General features: G+C 41.9%; 1 protein-coding gene across 4 annotated transcripts in view; it reads left to right on the plus strand.

Moving 5' to 3' along the window:
• Positions 1-20,868, plus strand: part of trhr2 (thyrotropin releasing hormone receptor 2) — a 44,548-nt gene that overhangs the window by 17,465 nt on the left and 6,215 nt on the right. Inside the window, exons 4-6 of one of the 4 annotated variants that reach the window (XM_088997548.1) lie at positions 250-401; positions 916-1,075; positions 1,237-1,305. In XM_088997548.1, the coding sequence (XP_088853674.1) occupies positions 250-401; positions 916-1,075; positions 1,237-1,305 (381 nt within the window). The remainder of the gene's footprint in view (positions 1-249; positions 402-915; positions 1,076-1,236; positions 1,306-20,868) is intronic. The other 3 variants (XM_088997550.1, XM_088997551.1, XM_088997552.1) reach the window with 3 other exon arrangements.

A 20,868-nucleotide genomic window follows, 5' to 3' on the forward strand; every position in this document is an offset into this window, starting at 1 on the left:
CAAAATAGTCGAGCGGTCAGATTATATTATGTTTTCAAAATGTGTCCCCCATTGAACATACTTAGTAGTCCTCCAATCAATAGTGGTAACCTTTAGTGGGCATAAAATGTTCAAGCGATCCTCTTTTGTACATCGGCTTGCTCAACAAAAGTGTCAAATGGCATTTTGAGAGCATTATCAGTATGCTAAAATGTGAACGAGCGTTCCAATGTTCACTTCACCCTATTTCTCCAACAATTGTGTCATCAGGTGAGCCTGGATGGACATGTTCAGTGTGGGTACAAGGTGAAGCGGGAGCTGTACCTGCCCATCTACCTCATCGACTTTGCTATTTTCTACGTCGTGCCTTTACTTCTTGCTATCGTGCTCTATGGACTGATAGCACAGATTCTCTACGTCGGGTAATTACTGTTTCATTGTTGACAATACCGGTGAACTACTACTGTAGTTGACATATCATTCATTTATAATTCAGGGGTGTCAAACTCCTTGTCGCGGGCCACCGGTGCGACGTCTTGCCTCACAGGACCATTAAAACAGAATAAATGTTTAATCATCACGTACAATTCTTATTTGCACACTCGTTTTGAAATCAGTCAATAAGTATAAACAGGATAACGACATTATTGCAAAATCTCTTCCACCTTCCATCAGTCAATGTTTCTCCATCTTTCAATGATGTTTATGAATACAAAAGATGTGCTTAGAAAAGCTCCAAAAAGGTTCTGATATTACTGGCACGTAAATGTTTTATAAATAATGTCGGATAGCATCTCATTAAAATCATGTCCTATGTTCCTAATGCACAGAACATAATAGTTGTTGGTTGACATTACTGTTGGCAAATTTGATATAGTCTTGTGAGTTCAATTCAAATCAACCAACAGTAGAATAATAGTGGAACTGCTGCTTTAGGCCAGTTTGGAGTTGGTGTTCACATGTCCCCTCCAGACCTTTGCCAAACCAACTTGAAACCAGTGCTACCACATTGCGGCAAGCCTGTCGACAGGGAACAGAAACAGGGAAGAGAAGTCCACCTCGCCGCCCCAAGACTGCACTCTCCTCCAGGAAACAGGTCTGTAAGTCACATGCACATTTACACTTAACCCATCAATAAGTTATTGTTCCGCATTTGTCATAGGACACCATTTTTATTATTACACTCGTTACCAGTTTCAATCTGGATTTGTGGGGGTCGCTGAAAGTTGAAACTACATTGAATTTTTTTGTCCTTAGGCTTTGGTAAAAAAAACACTCACAAGAGCACACGAGAGAACGGAAAACAAAGTTCTCTTTCTCTCAGTGGTAAGCAATGGTTTCATTTACACAGGCGTCACTTGTCTCCAATCTGCATACCATCAACGAGTAAAACTACAGTGGCAAATACAACCAATACTGTATTTTTTGTCATTGGTGGGTGAAAATCAGAGGTTGCAAAAGTACTGACGTTCAACACTGGAGTCAAATTGGATAAACATGAATGTGGAAAAAAAAACTGGTAAAAACATAAGTACTACATAAGTACTGAAAAAGGTCTATTAAAACCCTTTACTGCCTGAATTATTTTCTACTTAGAATGTTTTTTTCTGTTCAGTTTTTATGGTCACTGATGGATATAATAACATACTAGTAGCTTCCTTTTTTATTATTTTCCAATAATGTAGAAAATTTGATAATGTGCCTAATTTGGCACAATCGTCATGAAAGACCTATATTGAGTGGGTGGCTTTTTTGGAACATATGTCAAGTGCAACTTCAAAGACTAGACTATTAACCATATGACATCTTTTTATTAAAATAATAAAATACATAAAATATTTACATAAAATACATACATAATTTACATAAAATATTTACATAAAATGTTTACATAAAAATACATAGTTCCTTTACAGATATAGAAAACTAGCTAATAACCATGGAATAATGCAAAACAGTTCTTGTGATGATTCAAACAAAGATTTACATTGCATTTTTTGCAGTAAATATTAGTTTTCACCGAGCATGTGCCATGCTTGCACCTGTTGCGGTTCTTTACAACATATGGAACATGAGCTATGTTGTCAAACCGAATACTGTATCATCGGCGGGAAAAGAACCTCAAGGTCTTTTAGCTGCGGTTCAGCTGAACAATCGCTTGAGCCTTACGGTGCCACAACACCAGATTTTTCTTGTTACCAAATGTTGGAGTAAGGGGATAGATCTCATCTCATCTCATTCTCCGTACCGCTTATTCCTCATTAGGGTCGCGGGTAAGGGGATAGATGTAAACCAATTGTCAAATACAATTGATGATTCTTTCCTGGTTGGATGTTTTGAGAGAAATGGAGCACAACATTTGAGGTCACTTTCAGATCGGGAACCTTGGAGTCACTGACTGGATCTATCGTTCCTGTATATGGAATGCATACATGTAGCCATTATAACCTGCCAGCACAAACAACTTCAACCCCCAGTTCATTGGTTTATTTGGTAGACACTGCTTGAGTGTAAATCTACGTTCATAGAGTACAATTTGTTATGAATTGACAAACGCTGCGATTTGGGTAATTCTTGAAATTTTTATCATTGGCCTTACTTTGTGCAAGGGATAATTTGGGCTTCCCAGAGTTCCTTGTTTTGTGTTGTCTGCTATATGCAAGTTCCTTTTTATAATTTTGAAGCGATCCCTTGACATATAGTACATTCTGCAGCATAATCAGTTAGTGGTAATAGCTTTCAAGCCCAATGCATCCGAGTGTTTGGTCATTTTGAGATTGAGAAACAATATATAAATCCCAGCCACTTCTCAAGCTCTTCTTTGGTGAGACACAGGGGCTTATTGATGTCATTTTGCATTGCATAGAATTTCGACTGTTCAACAATAATATCCATCATTTTTTCATCGAAAATCCTTTGAAAATATTTGAATAGTGATAGAAGTTCATCAATGCAATAGTCACGACTGAGTCCTATGCCAAAATGTCTTTATCAACATGGTGATCTATTTCATTCTCATCACGATCTGGAAAGATATACAGTACATGGGTATTTTAGAAAAAACATATGGGCACAGCAACATTCAAAAAAGCAAAAACTATTACTGACCATTTGATATCAATGCTCTGATCTTACCGTGAAATGGGCATCTCTTTCCTTACATTACATCACAAACAGAACTTCAGTCCTTTCAGATGCTTTATCTTCTAGCACTGTACTGTATTTGAGAATGTGAAATGCACATACGGTAGTGGGGACTATTTTGTCCACTAGGTGGCAACAAAACCTTACATAACACAAGTGGAAATGCAACCTACGTATTACGTTCTTCAAAACAATCATTTCTACATTTTCTGATTACAAATTCTTTCTCTCAGATGATTTTAGTTGACATGCCAATCTAATGTCCTCAAGGCATTCAGAAGTAATTCTGCTGTCTTTGATTTGCCCCAAATAAAATATAGACTTTTAGCTTTTCCTGTCATTTTTTTCACAGAAACTTGTAAGTGTTGTACCTGGTCCTACCATGTTTCACGGTCTTTTGGAAATAGGAAGTGTTAAATTTGTACCAGACATTATGATGAAAATGTTTAAGTTTTCTAATTTCTGTTTAGGAGATACCAAAAAAACATATGGACCTCCGTTTCAATAATTATATTGAGAATGCAAAGCTATGAGGTACAGCTATTAGTGTAAAACGCACAAGTCACTTACAATTATTCGCATCGGGAACCAAGTCAGGATCAACAATATCATCATGAAAATAGCGTTAGCACGCCGAGTGTTCCAAATTCGGGACACTACTTATTTATAATATTTCTTGGTAAATAAACAAGTTAGCATTAGTTTATGCAGTTCAGTATCAAGGTAAACCTCTTCTGAATAGCTCATAAAATTGTCACAACATATACTTGCGTGATATTTGATCCATGACGAAAAATAGAAGGAGCTTTGAAGATCGAGGAGCGCACGTTGTGTTGCGCAAGAAGGAGATGATGTCACTGACGCTCTTAAAGGCAAAGCTGCACATAACCTGTTTTAAAGGGACATGTAACTTGTGCTGCATCAGTTCCAATCGGCACTTGAACTGCTACCTTTCATTTTGTTGATCTATAAGCACTTATCTTTAGTGTACCGAATTTGACCCAATCGTCCATAAAGGGTTAACCCAAAGGGTTGCATGTCAGTATTTATTTATTTATTTATGTATTTATTAATTCGTTTATTTATTCATTCATGCATTCATTTATTTGTTTGTTTATTTATTTCTATATTTTTTCAGGTCCTAATTTTTGATGTCGTAAGCACAGAGATTTTGCCATAAATGACGTGCGTCCCTCCACATGTGTGTCTGAGCTCGATAATTGAATTCAGCCACTTGTCAAAACCACTGTCTCATGTGATTTTGAGGCAGTATGGAAAAAGAAACAAAAAATAATGTTTCAATTACGTACACATTAATAATAATAATAATAATAATAATAATAATAATAATAATAATAATAATAATAATAATAATAATAATCATCATCATCATACATGTCATTGTTATGCTCCTCTAATTGATGCAGCCTCGCCTGGCCGACCTGTCCCTAATTTCTCTGCTTTGTTTAACCTGGACTTGACTTTCCTCCTCGCCGGGACACATTTTAAAAAAGTGGCTAAAAATCTTTAACGTAGGAAACATTTATTTTAATAAACCCGAGATGCTTGGAATGAGCAGAAAAAATGGCAATATTTACCAGTTTTTATCATTGTCCAGGGAAACTCAGAACATAATTCTTTGTGAGATACTTCAGGTCTTGCGGTCTTGTGACAATACTCTTCTTCTTATTTTTCTTTCAGCTTTTCCCCTCAGGGGTCGCCACAGTGAATCAATGTCCTCCATCTATCCCGGTTTTGTGCATTCTCTTCTCTCACACCAGCTACCTTCATGTCCTCTTTGACCACATCCATAAACCTCCTCTTCGGTCTTCCTCTCGGTCTTCTGCCTGGCAGTTCAAGGCTCAGCATCCTTCTCCCGATATAGTCCCTCTCTCTCCCCTGGACATGTCCAAACCATCTCAGTCTGGCCTCTCTGACTTTCTCTGCAAAGCCTCTAATATGAGTTGTCCCTCTCATGTACTCATTCCTGATCCTATCCAACCTGGTCACTCCCAAAGAAAACTTCAACATCTTCAGCTCTGCTACCTCCAGCTCTGCTTCCTGTCTTTTCTTCAGTGGCACTGTCTCCAGTCCAAACATCATGACTGGTCTCACCACTGTTTTATACTTTTTTCCTTTTTCCATTCCTGACTTTGATAAACATGGGCACACATGAACACCCCATCGCCCCATCCCTCACACACATACCTCTGCTCCGACAGATTTATTATAAGTATCACATTTTAAATACAAAATCAACAAATACAGTAAAGTCTCGTGATATCGATATTCAAGGGAGTCCGAAAAAATATAGATATAACCGGGACTATCGATATATCCGACCCTGTTTGCATGTAATTTACGCCCCTTAAAAGCCGGCCCCTTAAGAGCCGCATGCGGCTCAGGAGCCGCGGGTTGGCCAGGGCTGCTCTGGACAGTTGACCGCTAGCACTTAAAATCCTCCACCTTCTTTATCTCTTCTCCCTGTAGCATCACTCTTGCACTTGGATCCCTCTCATTCACACACATATATTCCGTCTTGCTGCGCTCTGACATACTTTTCCGTCACTCCAGACTTCCTCATGCAATGCCACAGCTCTTCTTTGGGCACCCTGTCATACGCTATCTCCAGGTCTACAAAGACACATTGCAATTCCTTCTGACCTTCTCTGTACTTCTCTCTCAGCATTCATAAAGCAAACACTCCATCTGCCGTACTCTTTTTTTTTGGCATGAAGCCATACTGCTGCTCACAAATGTTCACTTCTGCTCTTAGTCTAGCTTCAACTACTCTTTCCCAGAGTTTCATTGTATGGCTCATCAACATTATTCCTCTGAGTTAGTACAACTCTGCACATCTCCTTTGTTACAATACTGACTGACTGAATTATATTGCTCCAAGGTAGTATGCCAGAAAGGGCAGCAAAACGTCCATGGAAAAGAACCCAAAAATGTGGTAAAACCTTTTTAATTCTTATCGTCCCATTCAATTAGGTCTTTACTGTAGGGGTTATGTATTCATGGTAATAAATAGAATAGCGAAGAGCCTGCATGCACACAGGACGAATCAAATTTGTATTTTCAAGCATTGAAAAAATTGAATACCCTGCCTAAATTTTTATTCCCATAAGAAACAAGTTGAACGCACTCTTGGATGCCACCAGTAAATGTGACGACTCAAAATATGGAAAACGTCTTATGTACAATCAATGTCAGGATCCAGCAAGCCCGCGACTCATGTGAGGATAAGAGGTTCCCATGATGGATCGATGGTTTTTTACATGGAATTACTGCTGCAGAGCACATGCGTTGTAGGCCTGCACATGTGTGAGTCAATGTTCTTAATTCATTAAAGAAACATGCTTGATCACACATTTTAGTGGAAACAATAATTGATGGGTTTACTGTCTTCGCTGTTATTCTGTAGGCGCTGTCAAGCATTCTTGTCATGTTAAGGCATGCACTCGTTCCTGTCGTACAACATGGTAATAATAAGATTTTGGGAGAGCGGTAATTCTCCTCAGTTCAACTTTGCTAATCGTGCTGCAAATAGTAACAAGTCGAATAGTAACAAGTCAGTAACAAGTCCTGTTGGTGAGATACCAAGACTTGTCAAGCATCTCAAACAACACCAGGACAGGTTCGTTATAGGTTTTGTAAGTGTCAGAATCAGAATCAGAATCAGAATCATCTTTATTGCCAAGTATGTAGAACACACAAGGAATTTGTTTCCGGTCGAACACGCTGCACTAGTATCATCAGCAAAAAAATTGCAAAGAGGCACTATACAATTCTATTTGGGCTACTGTTCAAAGAGTTAATGGCTTGGGGGAAGAAGCTGTTTAAATGTCTGGTGGATTTGGTACGCATTGTTGGGTTATTTTTTATCGTTCGCCCTTGGTTCATTGCTTTGACGGGTGTTGATGGAGATCCATAGTTAAATCATCAGGGAGCCAGGACTTGAACAGAAAGTTGATTTAATTTGGAGAGCACGGGCATTGTAGTGTCGCGAAGGAGGGAGCGCATGGCGAGAGAGAGATGAACGGGCTGCAGGAGTATTTATGCGGCACATAGTAATGACGCGACAGGATGTGACGTAATAAAAATGCGACATCGTGTAAAGGAAGGCAGGATATGACATACGAGGAAGTTCAAAATGTAAACAAAGATTACAGAGCGATGTTTAGAGATGTTTGTATGGCGAATTACCCTAACATCTCCCCCCTGACGAACATTTTTAACATCGGTCGAGGTGAACAGAAAAGAAAATCATAATGGAAACATTCTCAAATCAAAGTCATGTCATTCTCTAGCTACAATAGTCAAATCTTCATGGGATCCTGGATGGTGATCACCAGGATGACGAGTAGGAACAAAATTGTTTGTAGCATTTGTCGCAAGCAGGCCCCAGGGTGTGGTACAGACGAGCTGGTGAATGGGAAAAGGTGTGTGATCTTCGGCTTCAGTTGTGCATCGGGAATCTTCTTGACGAACGGCTAGCAGCTCCGCAACCGGTCCATCCCACTTTGGCGTGGCCCACGTCATCTTCTTCATACCGCATCTCTGTCCTGTGGAGACTAAAAGAAGACTTGTGCCAGGTCACATGCCAAAGGGATGGTTTCATTCTGCACAGCACCCTTTCTTGGTGTTTCTTTCCCTATCAAAATCTGTCTCATCGTTTAGGCTCTATAATGCATTCTCTCACAGAAATGGCAGACATTGTTATTGTTAGATTTTAGTTGGTTAGTGTATGTTAGTTGTTAGTGAGTCTGCATTTCTGGAGGGCACCACTTTCTTGTGGGAATGATATCGCAGCTAACATCACTCAACACCAAAAGTGAAAATTTTGGCAATGATGATCTAGGCTATTGCCATTCCCCCCTGTTGAGACATGAAAAGTCTCAATTTGCCAATTGGGAACGTGTTTGCGCGGAACACGATCCCTCTTGGACATTGCACAGATCATCAATACGACCAGTCAAACCCTAGTTCGCTGACGAAGCCTCTTGGATAGGAGGCGAAACGTCCGAAACCTTCAAATTTGTACAGATGACGGCTGAAGAAACTTTCTCATCGATGGACCACTCCTGTACGACTGAGAGCTTACACAGACATCAATTTGCATAAAAATGCTTGTCAATCATTGGTAAAAAATTTGGAGTCCAAATTTTGGCATGTCTCTCAACACCTGCATGAGAACTAATTCATGTAGCGTGTACCACGGAATTTTTGTACATTGAGCACAGCTTCTTCTGCTGTTACTCCTTTTCTGGCACCCAAGCAAATCATCTCTGCAAAAAATGTGTTTTTGGTGGACATTTGCATGTCACCAAATTGTATGGGTGGAGGACAGCCTTCTACAATTTGCACAAGTTGACATGGTCGTCAACATTATGGCGATCTGTGTAAATGGTCATCTCGTACTCGCCTTTTGTCATTCAGTTGGAGGGCACCAGTTGACAGTCAGTTTCGCTTCTGCGTAGGACATCCATTCGCACAACCCAGCTTCATCTGCGGCCACCCTGGCACGGATTCCGCAGGGGTCCTCCCCTTCTGAAGGATCTCTTTCTCTCAATTCTGAAAGAAGCTGGTTAGCGTGGAAGCCCTACACAATATATCTGATTTCGCCTGAATCTCTGGCTGACATCGGTGCCCACTCAACTCATTTGCCAATTTCATTCTTACCGGCGAGAAATTCCTTTAATGTGCACTGCAGTCAATTACTCCAATGTGCACTGCATCCAATTCATAATAATAATAATGATAATAATTCACAATCAAATCAATCTTGACAGGTTATCCTGCACTTTTAGTCGTAACTATAAACTACTTTTGAACTGACAAATGTCATCACTGTACGCAAAGGCAGCCAGAAGATAAATTAGCATCTGCATGCTGTCTTAATAAACGTTGGATTTCCTCCATTGCATCTCCAACATTGAATACTTTCAATGCAATCAAGCCTAATTGTAACAATTCGTTGCTCACTAGATGGTTGGATGAGAAATATGTGCAATAAAAACTGTCATGCATTACAATAAATGCCACACATTACGCTTTTGGAAAACAAACTATTCTCAATATGGACTTTGTCATTGATCCCAAATCATCAGGTGGGTGTGCCAACTCTAGTTCTGCAGGTGCATCCCACCAGCCATTGCGGCCTCTCCTTTGTTGGGTCTCCTATGACAATTTGAGCAGAGATTAAACTTTGTTTCCAAAAACACCAAGAATGCAAATTCGGTTCGGATGATACTCCGGATGAAAATCACAGGATGGGTGGATGCAAATGGCTTGTGCACCCCACAGTTCATCAATTCATCCTGCAAATGGAACAATTTCTCAACCATCATCCCAGCTCTGTTTGCGAATTGTTGCTTTACACATCATCTGCACAAAAAGCATAATGAAAAAGGTTCAGTCATCAAATTTTGCAACTCCATCTTTTCCTTTTGAAATTAATTTCTCTGCTCAGAAACTAATAAAGGTGCATCCGATCAAATTCAATTTATCGTTTTTATGAATCAAATCATCTGCTCTTTGATTTCAGGGGATGACAATTGTCAGGTCAAAACCAGTGTAATGATCAGGTCACAATCATTATCTTAATAAATCTATAACTTTCCTTCTATGAAATGTCCAATAATCTCAACTGGTGAATCTCTGTAAGGACTTAATCACCAGCAAATTTAGTTACATTTACCTTGCCAATTCCATCCAATTCAAGATAAATGTTCCTGTTATTCAGCCCAATTTACTGACCATTTTATTTACTTTTTCCAATTGAACCGTCGTTTACGAGCCAGCAGGGCCTCCGAATTTTCTCTGGGTCTTTTAAACCCCTCTTTGAAGCTCTGTGCTGACAAAAACCCTTGATAAGAGGCATCGTAAATAACTCTGGCTTGTTTCAAATGGCTTGAACAAGCTGTGTACAGAACATGGTTCAGCTCTGTTTGACAAACTAAACTCATAATTTTATAAAGTCACTCTTTGATTCTGTCATTTTATACAATTTCCATTTCATTTCGCATTTGCCCACATCAGGATTTCAAAATGATTTGTCTTACATGGAAAAGGTCATGCAGCTTCAAAAGAGTGAATTAATCATAATCATTTATCATTGAATCTAGCACCATCTATCTTGCTGATTTCAGTTCAATTTGAGATAAACATCCTTATTTCCTCAATTGAACCGTGATAGAGGAAAAACTTGAGCAAAAACATACATGATCGTTATCCTAAGGAATGCAATGGTCTCACTGCTTAAACACCATCCCCCAGTTTTTGAGACACAGCAGGCCAGATCCCAGCAGTCATAAATAACTCCAAAACGCAAATGGCCAATGTTCAAATCGCTCTTGAGAACAATGTGGCACAATTTCAACGCTGATAATTTTACAAATTCACTGTAGTTCGGCTTATGTCTATTCATTTGTCCGCTGTCTTCATTTATTTGCTCACTCAGTCTAATTAATTATTTAATTCAGTTTTTTGTTTCAAGTAGACGGCATTCATCAATAAGCTATGGAAAAAGAAACAGTGTTATGTCATTCATGAGGACGTCGAGCGGAGACGAAAGTCTCCTCGCTGCATGGTTGAACAGGTCTCCCGATGAGACAGGACAGCCCACTCCATGGCACCCGGTCGAGTCCTCTTGTGATGACAAGGGCGCCTCGGTTCTGTGGAGAAGAGAGGCCTCGCGGCAGAATCAAATTCGGCAGGAAGAATGTCTTTTATACACATGTTTGTGTATGTCAACGCAGCCCTTTATTAATTTTATTTTCGTTTATTAACTTGTTCGCGAATGAATCAATTTGCCGATCTCAGAATGTGGTTGTGAATTCACCCCCCATCCCCCTCTTACGGGTACAGAAAGAAGAATGGGGAGGTGGTCTATCCGCATTCTTTGGTTTTCTTAGAAGTTTACACAACGCGCGCACATACACAACAATACATAAAAACACACAATGCATGCACAAAAAGACGAAAGACAAAACACGAAAAGGGAAGACAAGAACACACACACAAGGACTGCTCCCCCTAACGCCCCCCTCCTCCAGCCGACCACCCTCTGCCCCCTGGACAATGAAACTCCCTGGGAAACCCCGTAGCAATGGCTAGCATTGTTGACCATGTGCTAGTGTTGGTGAATTAAATTAAATTACGGCAATCCACAATATCGCGTCAACAAGCAGGCCTCGCCGAGGGAACGGACCCTCGTCGCTCTTGTGGATACAAGCAGACGACCACCAAAAGCTAAGAGCTTCTGTCTCTTGTCGACCTCCATTATAGCTGCAGCTATTTAAAACAAAAAATGTCCGGAGTGAAATATCTCAATTCCCCAATTTCATCTCACGGCCCTCGTGCACAGTGAATTCCAAAAATTCACCCCTTGTGAATATTATAATTAGAATTATTCTGGTCTTACAGTACGGCAGCCAGGGCGCGGTAAACCAGACATCTCGATAAATATTAGGATCGATTTGTCGCGTATATATTTAATACACCTCCAGGCTCGACTCAAATGGGGACCCGCCTTGGCCCGATCATCAGAAATAGAACCCATAGTTTGAACATGGGCTATAATCGGACGATATCTTCCAATAGAGTCGCGTTAGCCTCGATACGTGGATTACGCGCAAAGAAATCCTTCTGGCCACAAAGGATTCCACATTCGTTCACCCAACATAGCAGCATGCTAGCGGCACTCACCCGTGAAACTCAACCGTGTGGTCAGGTCAGAATGAAGAGGCGCTCCCATCACGCACCCCTCAAGCGCTTCGGACCCAACCGGCGCGGGTTTCTTGGCACCAGAATGTTGGGTTATTTTTTATCGTTCGCCCTTGGTTCATTGCTTTGACGGGTGTTGATGGAGATCGATGGTTAAATCATCAGGGAGCCAGGACTTGAACAGAAAGTTGATTTAATTTGGAGAGCACGGGCATTGTAGTGTCGCGGAGGAGGGAGCGCATGGCGAGAGAGAGATGAACGGGCTGCAGGAGTATTTATGCGGCACATAGTAATGACGCGACAGGATGTGACGTAATAAAAATGCGACATCATGTAAAGGAAGGCAGGATATGACATACGAGGAAGTTCAAAATGTAAACAAAGATTACAGAGCGATGTTTAGAGATGTTTGTATGGCGAATTACCCTAACACGCATGGATCGGTAGCGCCTGCCTGAGGGGAATAGCTGGAAAAGGTGGTGGGCAGGGTGCGGAGGGTCCAGTATGATTTTCCGCACCCTAGTTTGGAGTCTTGCAGTGTGCAAGTCCTCGAGAGTGGGTAGGGCGGTGCCAATATTTTTTTCCGCCGTCCTAACTGTCCGTTGAAGTCAGATTTTGTCCATTTTTGTGTCGGCCCGAACCAAACAGTGATGGAAGAACACAGGATGGATTCGATGACAGCCGTGTAGAAATGTTGCAGCACCTCCTGTGGCAGGCGGGGCTTCTTTAGCAGTCTCAGGAAGTACATTCTCTGTTGGGCCTTTTTTAGGATAGAGTTGGTGTTGACCTCCCACTTCATGTCCTGGGAGACTGTGATTCCCGGGAACTTGAAGGTCTCAACGGTTGACACCAGGCAATTGGATAGTGTGAGGGGTAGCTGTGGTGATGGATGTTTCCTGAAGTCCACAATTATCTCTACTGTCTTGAGCGTGTTCAGCTCGAGGTTGTGACGGCTGCACCAGAGCTCCAGCTGCTCCACTTGTTGTCGGTACGCAGACTCGTCGCCGTCTTTGATGAGACCGATGACCGTGATGTTGTCTGCGAACTTTATGAATTTGACAGCTGGGTGCGTTGAGGTGCAGTCGTTTGTGTAGAGAGAGAAGAGCAATGGAGAGAGGACACATCCCTGCGGGCTCCAGTGCTCGTGGTTCGTGTTGAGGAAGATATTTTCCCCAGTCTGACCTGTTGTGTCCGTCCTGTCAGGAAGCTGAGGACCCACTGGCAGATCGTAGAGGACACTCCAAGCTGGAGAAGTTTGGGGATGAGGAGTTCTGGGATGATGGTATTGAACGCAGAGCTGTAGTCCACAAACAGGATCCTTGCGTAGGTTCCTGTGTTGTCGAGGTGTTCGAGGATGTGGTGCAGTCCGATGTTGACTGCATCCTCCACAGACCCGTTTGCCCGGTAGGCAAACTGAAGAGGTCCGGTGATGTTCTTTAGGTGGTTCAGCACGAGGCGTTCGAAGGACTTCATGACCACAGACGTCAGAGCAACAGGTCTGTAGTCGTTCAATCGCGAGGGTGCTGGTTTCTTTGGAACTGGGACGATAATAGACTGTTTGAAGCAGGATGGGACTTCACACTGCTCCAGGGATCTGTTGAAGATTCGTGTGAATATAAATGGTATATAAAAGATATATAAATGGTATATAAAAGATATCCCTAGGGATATATAAATGGGGCCGATACGACCAGGCAGACTTTAGTTCGCTGACGAAGCCTCTTGGATAGGAGGCGAAACGTCCGAAACCTTCACTTTTGTACAGATGACGGCTGAAGAAACCTTCTCATCGATGGACCACTCCTGTACGACTGAGAGCTTACACAGACATACAGTAAAGTCTTGTTATATCGATATTCAAGGGAGTCCGAAAAAATATCGATATAACCGGGACTATCGATATATCCGACCCTGTTTGCATGTAATTTTCTCCGTGCGTGCATAGAAATAGTATCGATATAACCGGGACTATCGATATATCCGATATCGATATAACGAGACTTTACTGTAACTCTTCTTTGTGATGTTAATTTCCTTTGTCAATCTGTTTCGGGCGAGTTTGTAAAGCGCTCGATCGCTGCTTCTAAATGCGGACTCTTTCTCTTTCCTAAGCTGCCTGAGTTTGGGAGTGAACCATGGCTTGTTGTTGTTGAATGAGCGGAAGGACTTTGTTGGTACACACATGTCCTCACAGAAACTAATGTATGATGTTACAGTGTCTGTGTATTCATCCAATGTGCCCGTTGAAGTTTCAAAGACGCTCCAATCAGTGCAGTCTAAGCATTCTTGTCGCGCTAACTTTGCTTCACCAGTCCATTTTTTAACTGTCTGATTTGAGTTTCTGTCTGTATGTGGGAATTAAGTGGATTAAATAGATTCATCAAAGAGGAGACTGTGCTGAGCGGTTGCGCCTTTTCGGCAGCATGGATATGCCAGTACTGTGTTTGAATGGGAGGAATGTCGCTGCCATTCGACTGTCATCGCTGGACACCACAGGGGACATTGTGCTTTTTTGCGTCTGTAATGGGCAGCATCCTCACAGCCCCGCTTTGTTCAGTGGAAGGTCGGTGCTGTTGGACAGTCTGCGGCTGGATGGATAAATGGCTTGAGGAACCCGCGATAAGAAGGAAGGAGCGTCAGCGCAGAGCGCCGATGCGTATATGGAACTGTCGCGGGATGGAATTGAAGCTGATTTATGTGGGACAGGAGATGTGAGACAATCTCTTTTCGTCAATGGATGCTACAGCTGCGTGTTTGCTTTCAACATTTAGCTTGTAGTCGACGTGCACATTCCACCATGATGTCCCTGATCCACTGATGAAGATACGCTTTGATCCTCTCCTCTTTCATCTGGAACTGCTTTATGTAACAAAGAGGGTACAGAAAGTGCTTAAGAATGAATGTCTCTCAGTGTCTTTGTGTTGTCATGTTATTTGTTATTTAGTTTTTTTTTTTTTGTTCTTTTGACTTCAAGACGGCGCCGCGAGAGTGGCTGCCTTTCCAGCAGCTCCTGTGTTTTGCTTTTCTACTTTCATTTCTTTCATAACTTTGCTGCTGTGAAATGTAAATTTCTCCACTGTGAGACTAATAAAGGCAAATCCAATCCAATCCAATAATGATATGTTGACAATTCAGTAGAACAACCAAGATGTCAAACACCGTTCCTCCTAAAAAACACCATTGGTAATTTGTTCATGATGACACAAATACATATAACCTTTTTTAATATCAATAATTATTTTACATTTAAAATATACACCCTATCCAAAAGTAGTTGTACGCCGAACTCCCTTTTTTTGTTATATGCTGACCTCAAAACATGAAATTGCCAGTGTTTTCTTTTCACTCATTTGTTTACAAGCACTAATAAAAAGTACAGTGATACCCCGGCTTCCGAATGCTTTAGCTCACAAACGTTTTTCACTATGAACATTAAATTCGCAAGAACCAAACCACACAGCCTGCCAGTCAGTCACCGTGGCGACTGGCAGACTAGTTTTCGACAAATGAACACCAAACCACACGGTCGAACAGCGCCACGGTGGCTGGCGGACTAGTTTTACACACCAACTTTCTTTGAGTGCAGATGTGGTTTTTTATCAAGTAGAGTACTTTTGCTATTATGGGACCAAAAAGACCGCACCACAGACTCGCGTTAAACCGAAGAGGACACAAAAGAAAATTACGGTCGAGCAGAAGGAGATTATCAAAAAACACGAACGAGGTATGCATTTGTGTGACTAAGCCTCCCAGTACCAGTATGCTAAGTTGACCATTGCTACGTGATGCTAAGGGTGTTTCTGTGCTATCTAAGCAAAGGTCTCAGGCAATAGACGAGGTTGAAAAACTTCTGTTGATTTGGATTAACGAAAAGCAGCTAGCAGAGGACCGTGTGAGTGAGTGATATCAAGAGGCAACTACATCAATGACCATAACAAAGGTAAATAAAACGACTTTATTATATAGTAAGTACAGTTCATTTCTTTAATTACAATCCAATAGCACATTTTACATACATAAAATAAGGCATATTTTGTGTAGTTTTCCAGCTTATTTGTTAGAAAATTATGTTTGATGGGGACCCGGGAACAGATTATTCTCATTTTTAATGTTTTATGGGAAATAAATGTTTGGCAGACGATTTTTTTTGCCTTACACTTTCCGGGATCCAAATACGTTCGGAAACTGAGGAATCACTATAATACAAGCACATGCTTACTTCTAATACATTTTCCACTGTGGTACTATCACCTGTTTTGTACAGGAAAGAAGATTGGGTATCATTTTCGTGAAGTGAAACAATTTGCTCACAAGGAGTCGATCAAAGGCCCATCACCCGTACACACAAGACTCACTGAATGTTACGAGAATGGCATTGCCTTAAAGGTTGTGCAACTAACCAAGGGCAAATTGTCTTCATTTCCACGCCAGATTAATTTTCAAGTCACAAATACATACATGTTTTTAATTGTTACTTTTATCCGTTTCAAATTACTGTTACTATTGTGAGGTTTTTATTTTTTCACCATGTATCACTGCGTTACAATGACTTCACATGCCTCGATGTCAACGGCAGTTTGATCCAAGCTTCGCACTGCTTGAGAACCCAGTAGTTCATGCTTTCAAAGCCTTACCTTCCCAAGGAAATGGCTTTTCATCATGCTTGTATTCTAAGTCGCTGCATCTGTATGAGCTCAAGGTCTGAGTTTTCAAAGATAATAATCTCACTTAGTCAAGAGCCGATGTCGTCGAACAGAAGATTTGCATAATATGATTTGGGATTTATAAAAAAGTGTTAATACCACTGATCATTTTTTCCTTTCTGTTCTTCAAAAGACACTTCACAGTCTTTTTTTCCTCCTGTCATCATTTGATAGGTCCGCTTAATCTGATAGGATATTGATAAACTTTAGCACACGGAAGAATCACAATTTTCTGAGCGGAGATTAAAAGTGTGATGTCAGTTTCCTGAACAGTTTTAATCTTATTTTTCCCCCATGGCTATGATCTTATGATGAATAAGAAGTTATTGGCCCATTGCTGCTTGTGGCATTTTGAGAGCACACGAGGCTCAATCCATTGTATTTTTTTTTATTCAGAAGACAGAGAGAGAGTTCTACCAATCCCTGCAGTGGGATTTTTCACATCATGTTGTTATTTTGGACGCAAGTAGTATTATCCAATAGTGTCCAACTCTGGTTTGCTCATAACGACACCATTCGAAAGCTTAACCCCTCCCCTCCTTTTCAATCTAACGTTTTGCTTTGCCTTCACAATTTGTGTATCTTCATCTACCTGTAAAGGCAGCTGCAGATGGCTTACCACCCAGCCTGGACATGGAACATTATCTCAAAACACACTTATGTCATACCTCGTCTTCGCAAAAATAGTGAGAGGTAGGCTGCTGGGATTCTTGTTCTTTACCTCTTGGTGAAACTACAGACTGCATAAAAAATAATTACAAAATAAACAATGACAGTGAGAGCACTGAGACCAAGATGGGTTGGAAGTTAAAGGTGTGCAGTGTTAGTGGAGACTTGTAACACTAATCACGAGAGGCTTACAGACAGCCCCCCAACCCTTTGGCACTGTGATGTTCAGACATATCTGAGCTGTTACCATGGTCACTGTGTGGTGGTGGCTCGGTATTGGGAGGGGGTAAGCCAACACATGATGTATACACACGCACGCATGTACACAGTAAATGAATGAGAGTAGGTGAATACTTGTGGAACCTGATATGCAGAATGACCATTGAACAAACACCACTATCTGTTATTGAGACAAAACATTGTAGCACAAGTGGCGGCGCCGGATACAGCGCCGCCATGTCTGGACACTAGGGATATATAAATAGGGCCGATACAACCAGTAAGACTTTAGTTCGCTGACGAAGCTTCTTGGATAGGAGGCGAAACGTCCGACATCTTCAAAAAAGTACAAATGACGGCTGAAGAAACCTTCTCATCGATGGACCACTCCTGTACGACTGAGAGCTTACACAGACGTATTGTAGCACAAGACATTTTGTGAGAGATTTATTCTTGATTTTATTTACATGTTCTTCCATCCCTTTTAGTGTTGCCATTGTATGCCCCCCTTTTCCATCAAAGCCTATCTTCTGCATTCGCTTCTCTATCACTAACTGTCCCCATGTCTTCCCTGGCTACCGCAATCAATCTTCTCATAAGTCTTCCTGTAGCTTTCTCGCTCGGCAGCTTCACCCTCATCACCCTGCTACCAATATAACGTATTTAATAATACCCCTTGAATGTGTTCACGCCAACTCAGTTTGGCCTTGGCAACTTCGTCTCCATTACCTCCAACCTTGGCTGTCCATCTATAAGCCAATTTCTAATGCCGGTTATAACTCCTGGTGAATGAATCTCAACATTTTCATTTCCGCCACCTCAAACTCTGCTCTCTCATGCCGCTTCAAGGCCAGTGTCACGAAGTCGTACATCATTGCCAGCACCACCACTGAATTATAAACCTTTCCCTTCATCCAAGCGCAGAGATGATTCTATTACACAACACATATGACATCTTCTAACCTGCTTGGATTCTTTTTCCCTCCATCACTTCCCATTGTTGTGGATTGTTGATCTCAAGTATTTGAAGTCCTCCACCCACTTCTCTCAATGAGCTCAGTGGTACCTTTCTACACATTCCAGGATTTCATTTAGAATTACTAAATGTGGACAAAATACCCAATTGATGTACTTTTAATCTCATCTAAAAATTACTGAGAAAACCCTTATTTTCATTGTAGTTATTACATTATAAAGGCAGACCAAAATATATAATACATCTTTTCCTTTCGGCTTTTCCCTTCAGGGGTTGCCACAGCGAATCAATGTCCTCCATCCATCCTCTTGTGCATCCTCTTCTCTCACACCAGCTACCTTCATGTCCTCTTTGACCACATCCATAAACCTCCTCTTCGGTCTTCCTCTCGGTCTCCTGCCTGGCAGTTCAAGGCTCAGCATCCTTCCGATATAGTCACTCTCTCTCCTCTGGACATGTCCAAACCATCTCAGTCTGGCCTCTCTGACTTTCTCTGCAAAGCCTCTAATATGAGTTGTCCCTCTAATGTACTCATTCCTGATCCTATCCACCGTGGTCACTCCCAAAGAAAACCTCAACATCTTCAGCTCTGTTACCTCCAGCTCTGCTTTCTGTCTTTTCTTCAGTGGCACTGTCTCCAGTCCAAACATCATATCTGGTCTCACCACTGTTTTATACGCCTTTACTTTTATCCTAGCTGAAACCCTTCTATCACACATCACACCTGACATTTTTCTCCAGCCTGCCTGGACACGCTTCTTCACCTCTTTTCCACACTCTCCATTGCTCTGGACAGGTGACCCCAAGTACTTAAAATCCTCCACCTTCGTTATCTCTTCACCCTGTAGCATCACTCTTGCACTTGGATCCCTCTCATTCACACACATATATTCCGTCTTGCTGCGACTGATCTTCATCCCTCTCCTTTCCAGGGCATATCTCCACATCTCTAGTTTCTCCGCCACCTGTTCCCTGTTCTCGCTACAGATCACAATGTCATCTGCGAACATCATGGTCCAAGGAGATTCTTGTCTAACATCGTCTGTCAGTCTGTCCATCACCATAGCAAACAAGAAGGGGCTCAGAGCTGACCCCTTGGTGGGGTCCCACCTCCACCTTGAATACCTCAGTCACGCCGACAGCACACCTCACAACTGTCTTACAGTCATGATACATGTCTTGCACTGCTCTGACATACTTTTCCGTCACACCAGACTTCCTCATGCGATGCCACAGCTCTTCTCTGGGAACCCTGTCATATGCTTTCTCCTGATCTACAAATACACAATGCAATTCCTTCTGACCTTCTCTGTACTTCTCTATCAGCATTCTTAAAGCAAACACTACATCTGTCGTACTCTTTTTTTTTGGCATGAAGCCATACTGCTGCTCACAAATGTTCACTTCTGCTCTTAGTCTAGCTTCAACTACTCTTTCCCAGAGTTTCATTGTATGGCTCATCAACTTTATTCCTCTGTAGTTAGTACAACTCTGCAGATCTCCTTTGTTCTTAAAAATGGACACAAGTACACTTCGTCTCCATTCTTCAGGCATCTGTTCACCATTTAAGATCTTGGTGAATAACCCAGTCAGGAACACCTCTCCAAGACACTTCCATACCTCGATTGGTAAATCATCAGGCCCGAGTGCCTTTCCCTCCTTCATCCTCTTCAGCGCCCTCCTCACTTCATCCTTGCTAATGCTTGCTACGTCTTTGTCCACAACAGTCACGTCTTCTACTCTTTGTTCCTTCTCATTTTCCTCATTCGTCAATTCTTCAAAGTACTCTTTCCATCTTGCCATCACACTACTGGCACCTGTTAATACATTGCCATCTCTATCCTTAATCACCCGGACCTGCTGCAGGTCCTTACCATCTTTTTTCTCTCTGTCTCGCCAGCCTGTAAAGATCAGTCTCACCTTCCTTGCTGTCCAGCCGAGCATACAAGTCATCATCGGTTTGGCCTTTGCCACCTTTACTTTAACCGCGTGCTGCATCTCCTTGTACTGCTGTCTACTCTCGTCCGTCCTCTGTGTCCCACTCCTTCTTTGCTAACCTCTTTCTCTGTATACACTCCTGCACGTCCCCATTCCACCACCAAGTCTCCTTATCTACTTTTCTTCCACTCGATACACCAAGTACTTTCCGACCTGTGTCTCTGATTATGTTCGCTGTAGTTTGCCAGTCATCTGGAAGGACCTCTTGCCCACCCAGTGCTTGTCTTAGCTCCTTCCTAAATGTCATGCAACACTCTTCCTTTTTCAACTTCCACCATTTTGTCTTCACTCCAGCCTTTGGTTTCTTCATCTTCCTCACTGCCAGCGTCATCCTACACGGCACCAACCTATGCTGTCTGGCTACACTCTCACCAACCACTACTTTGCAGTCACTGATTTCCTTCAGATGCCGCCGACACAAAATGTAGTCTACCTGTGTACTTCTGCCTC

This window comes from Hippocampus bargibanti, linkage group LG05, assembly GCF_051943395.1.
Source record: "Hippocampus bargibanti isolate YZ-2025 linkage group LG05, ASM5194339v1, whole genome shotgun sequence".
In the NCBI taxonomy this organism is placed as follows: domain Eukaryota; kingdom Metazoa; phylum Chordata; class Actinopteri; order Syngnathiformes; family Syngnathidae; genus Hippocampus; species Hippocampus bargibanti.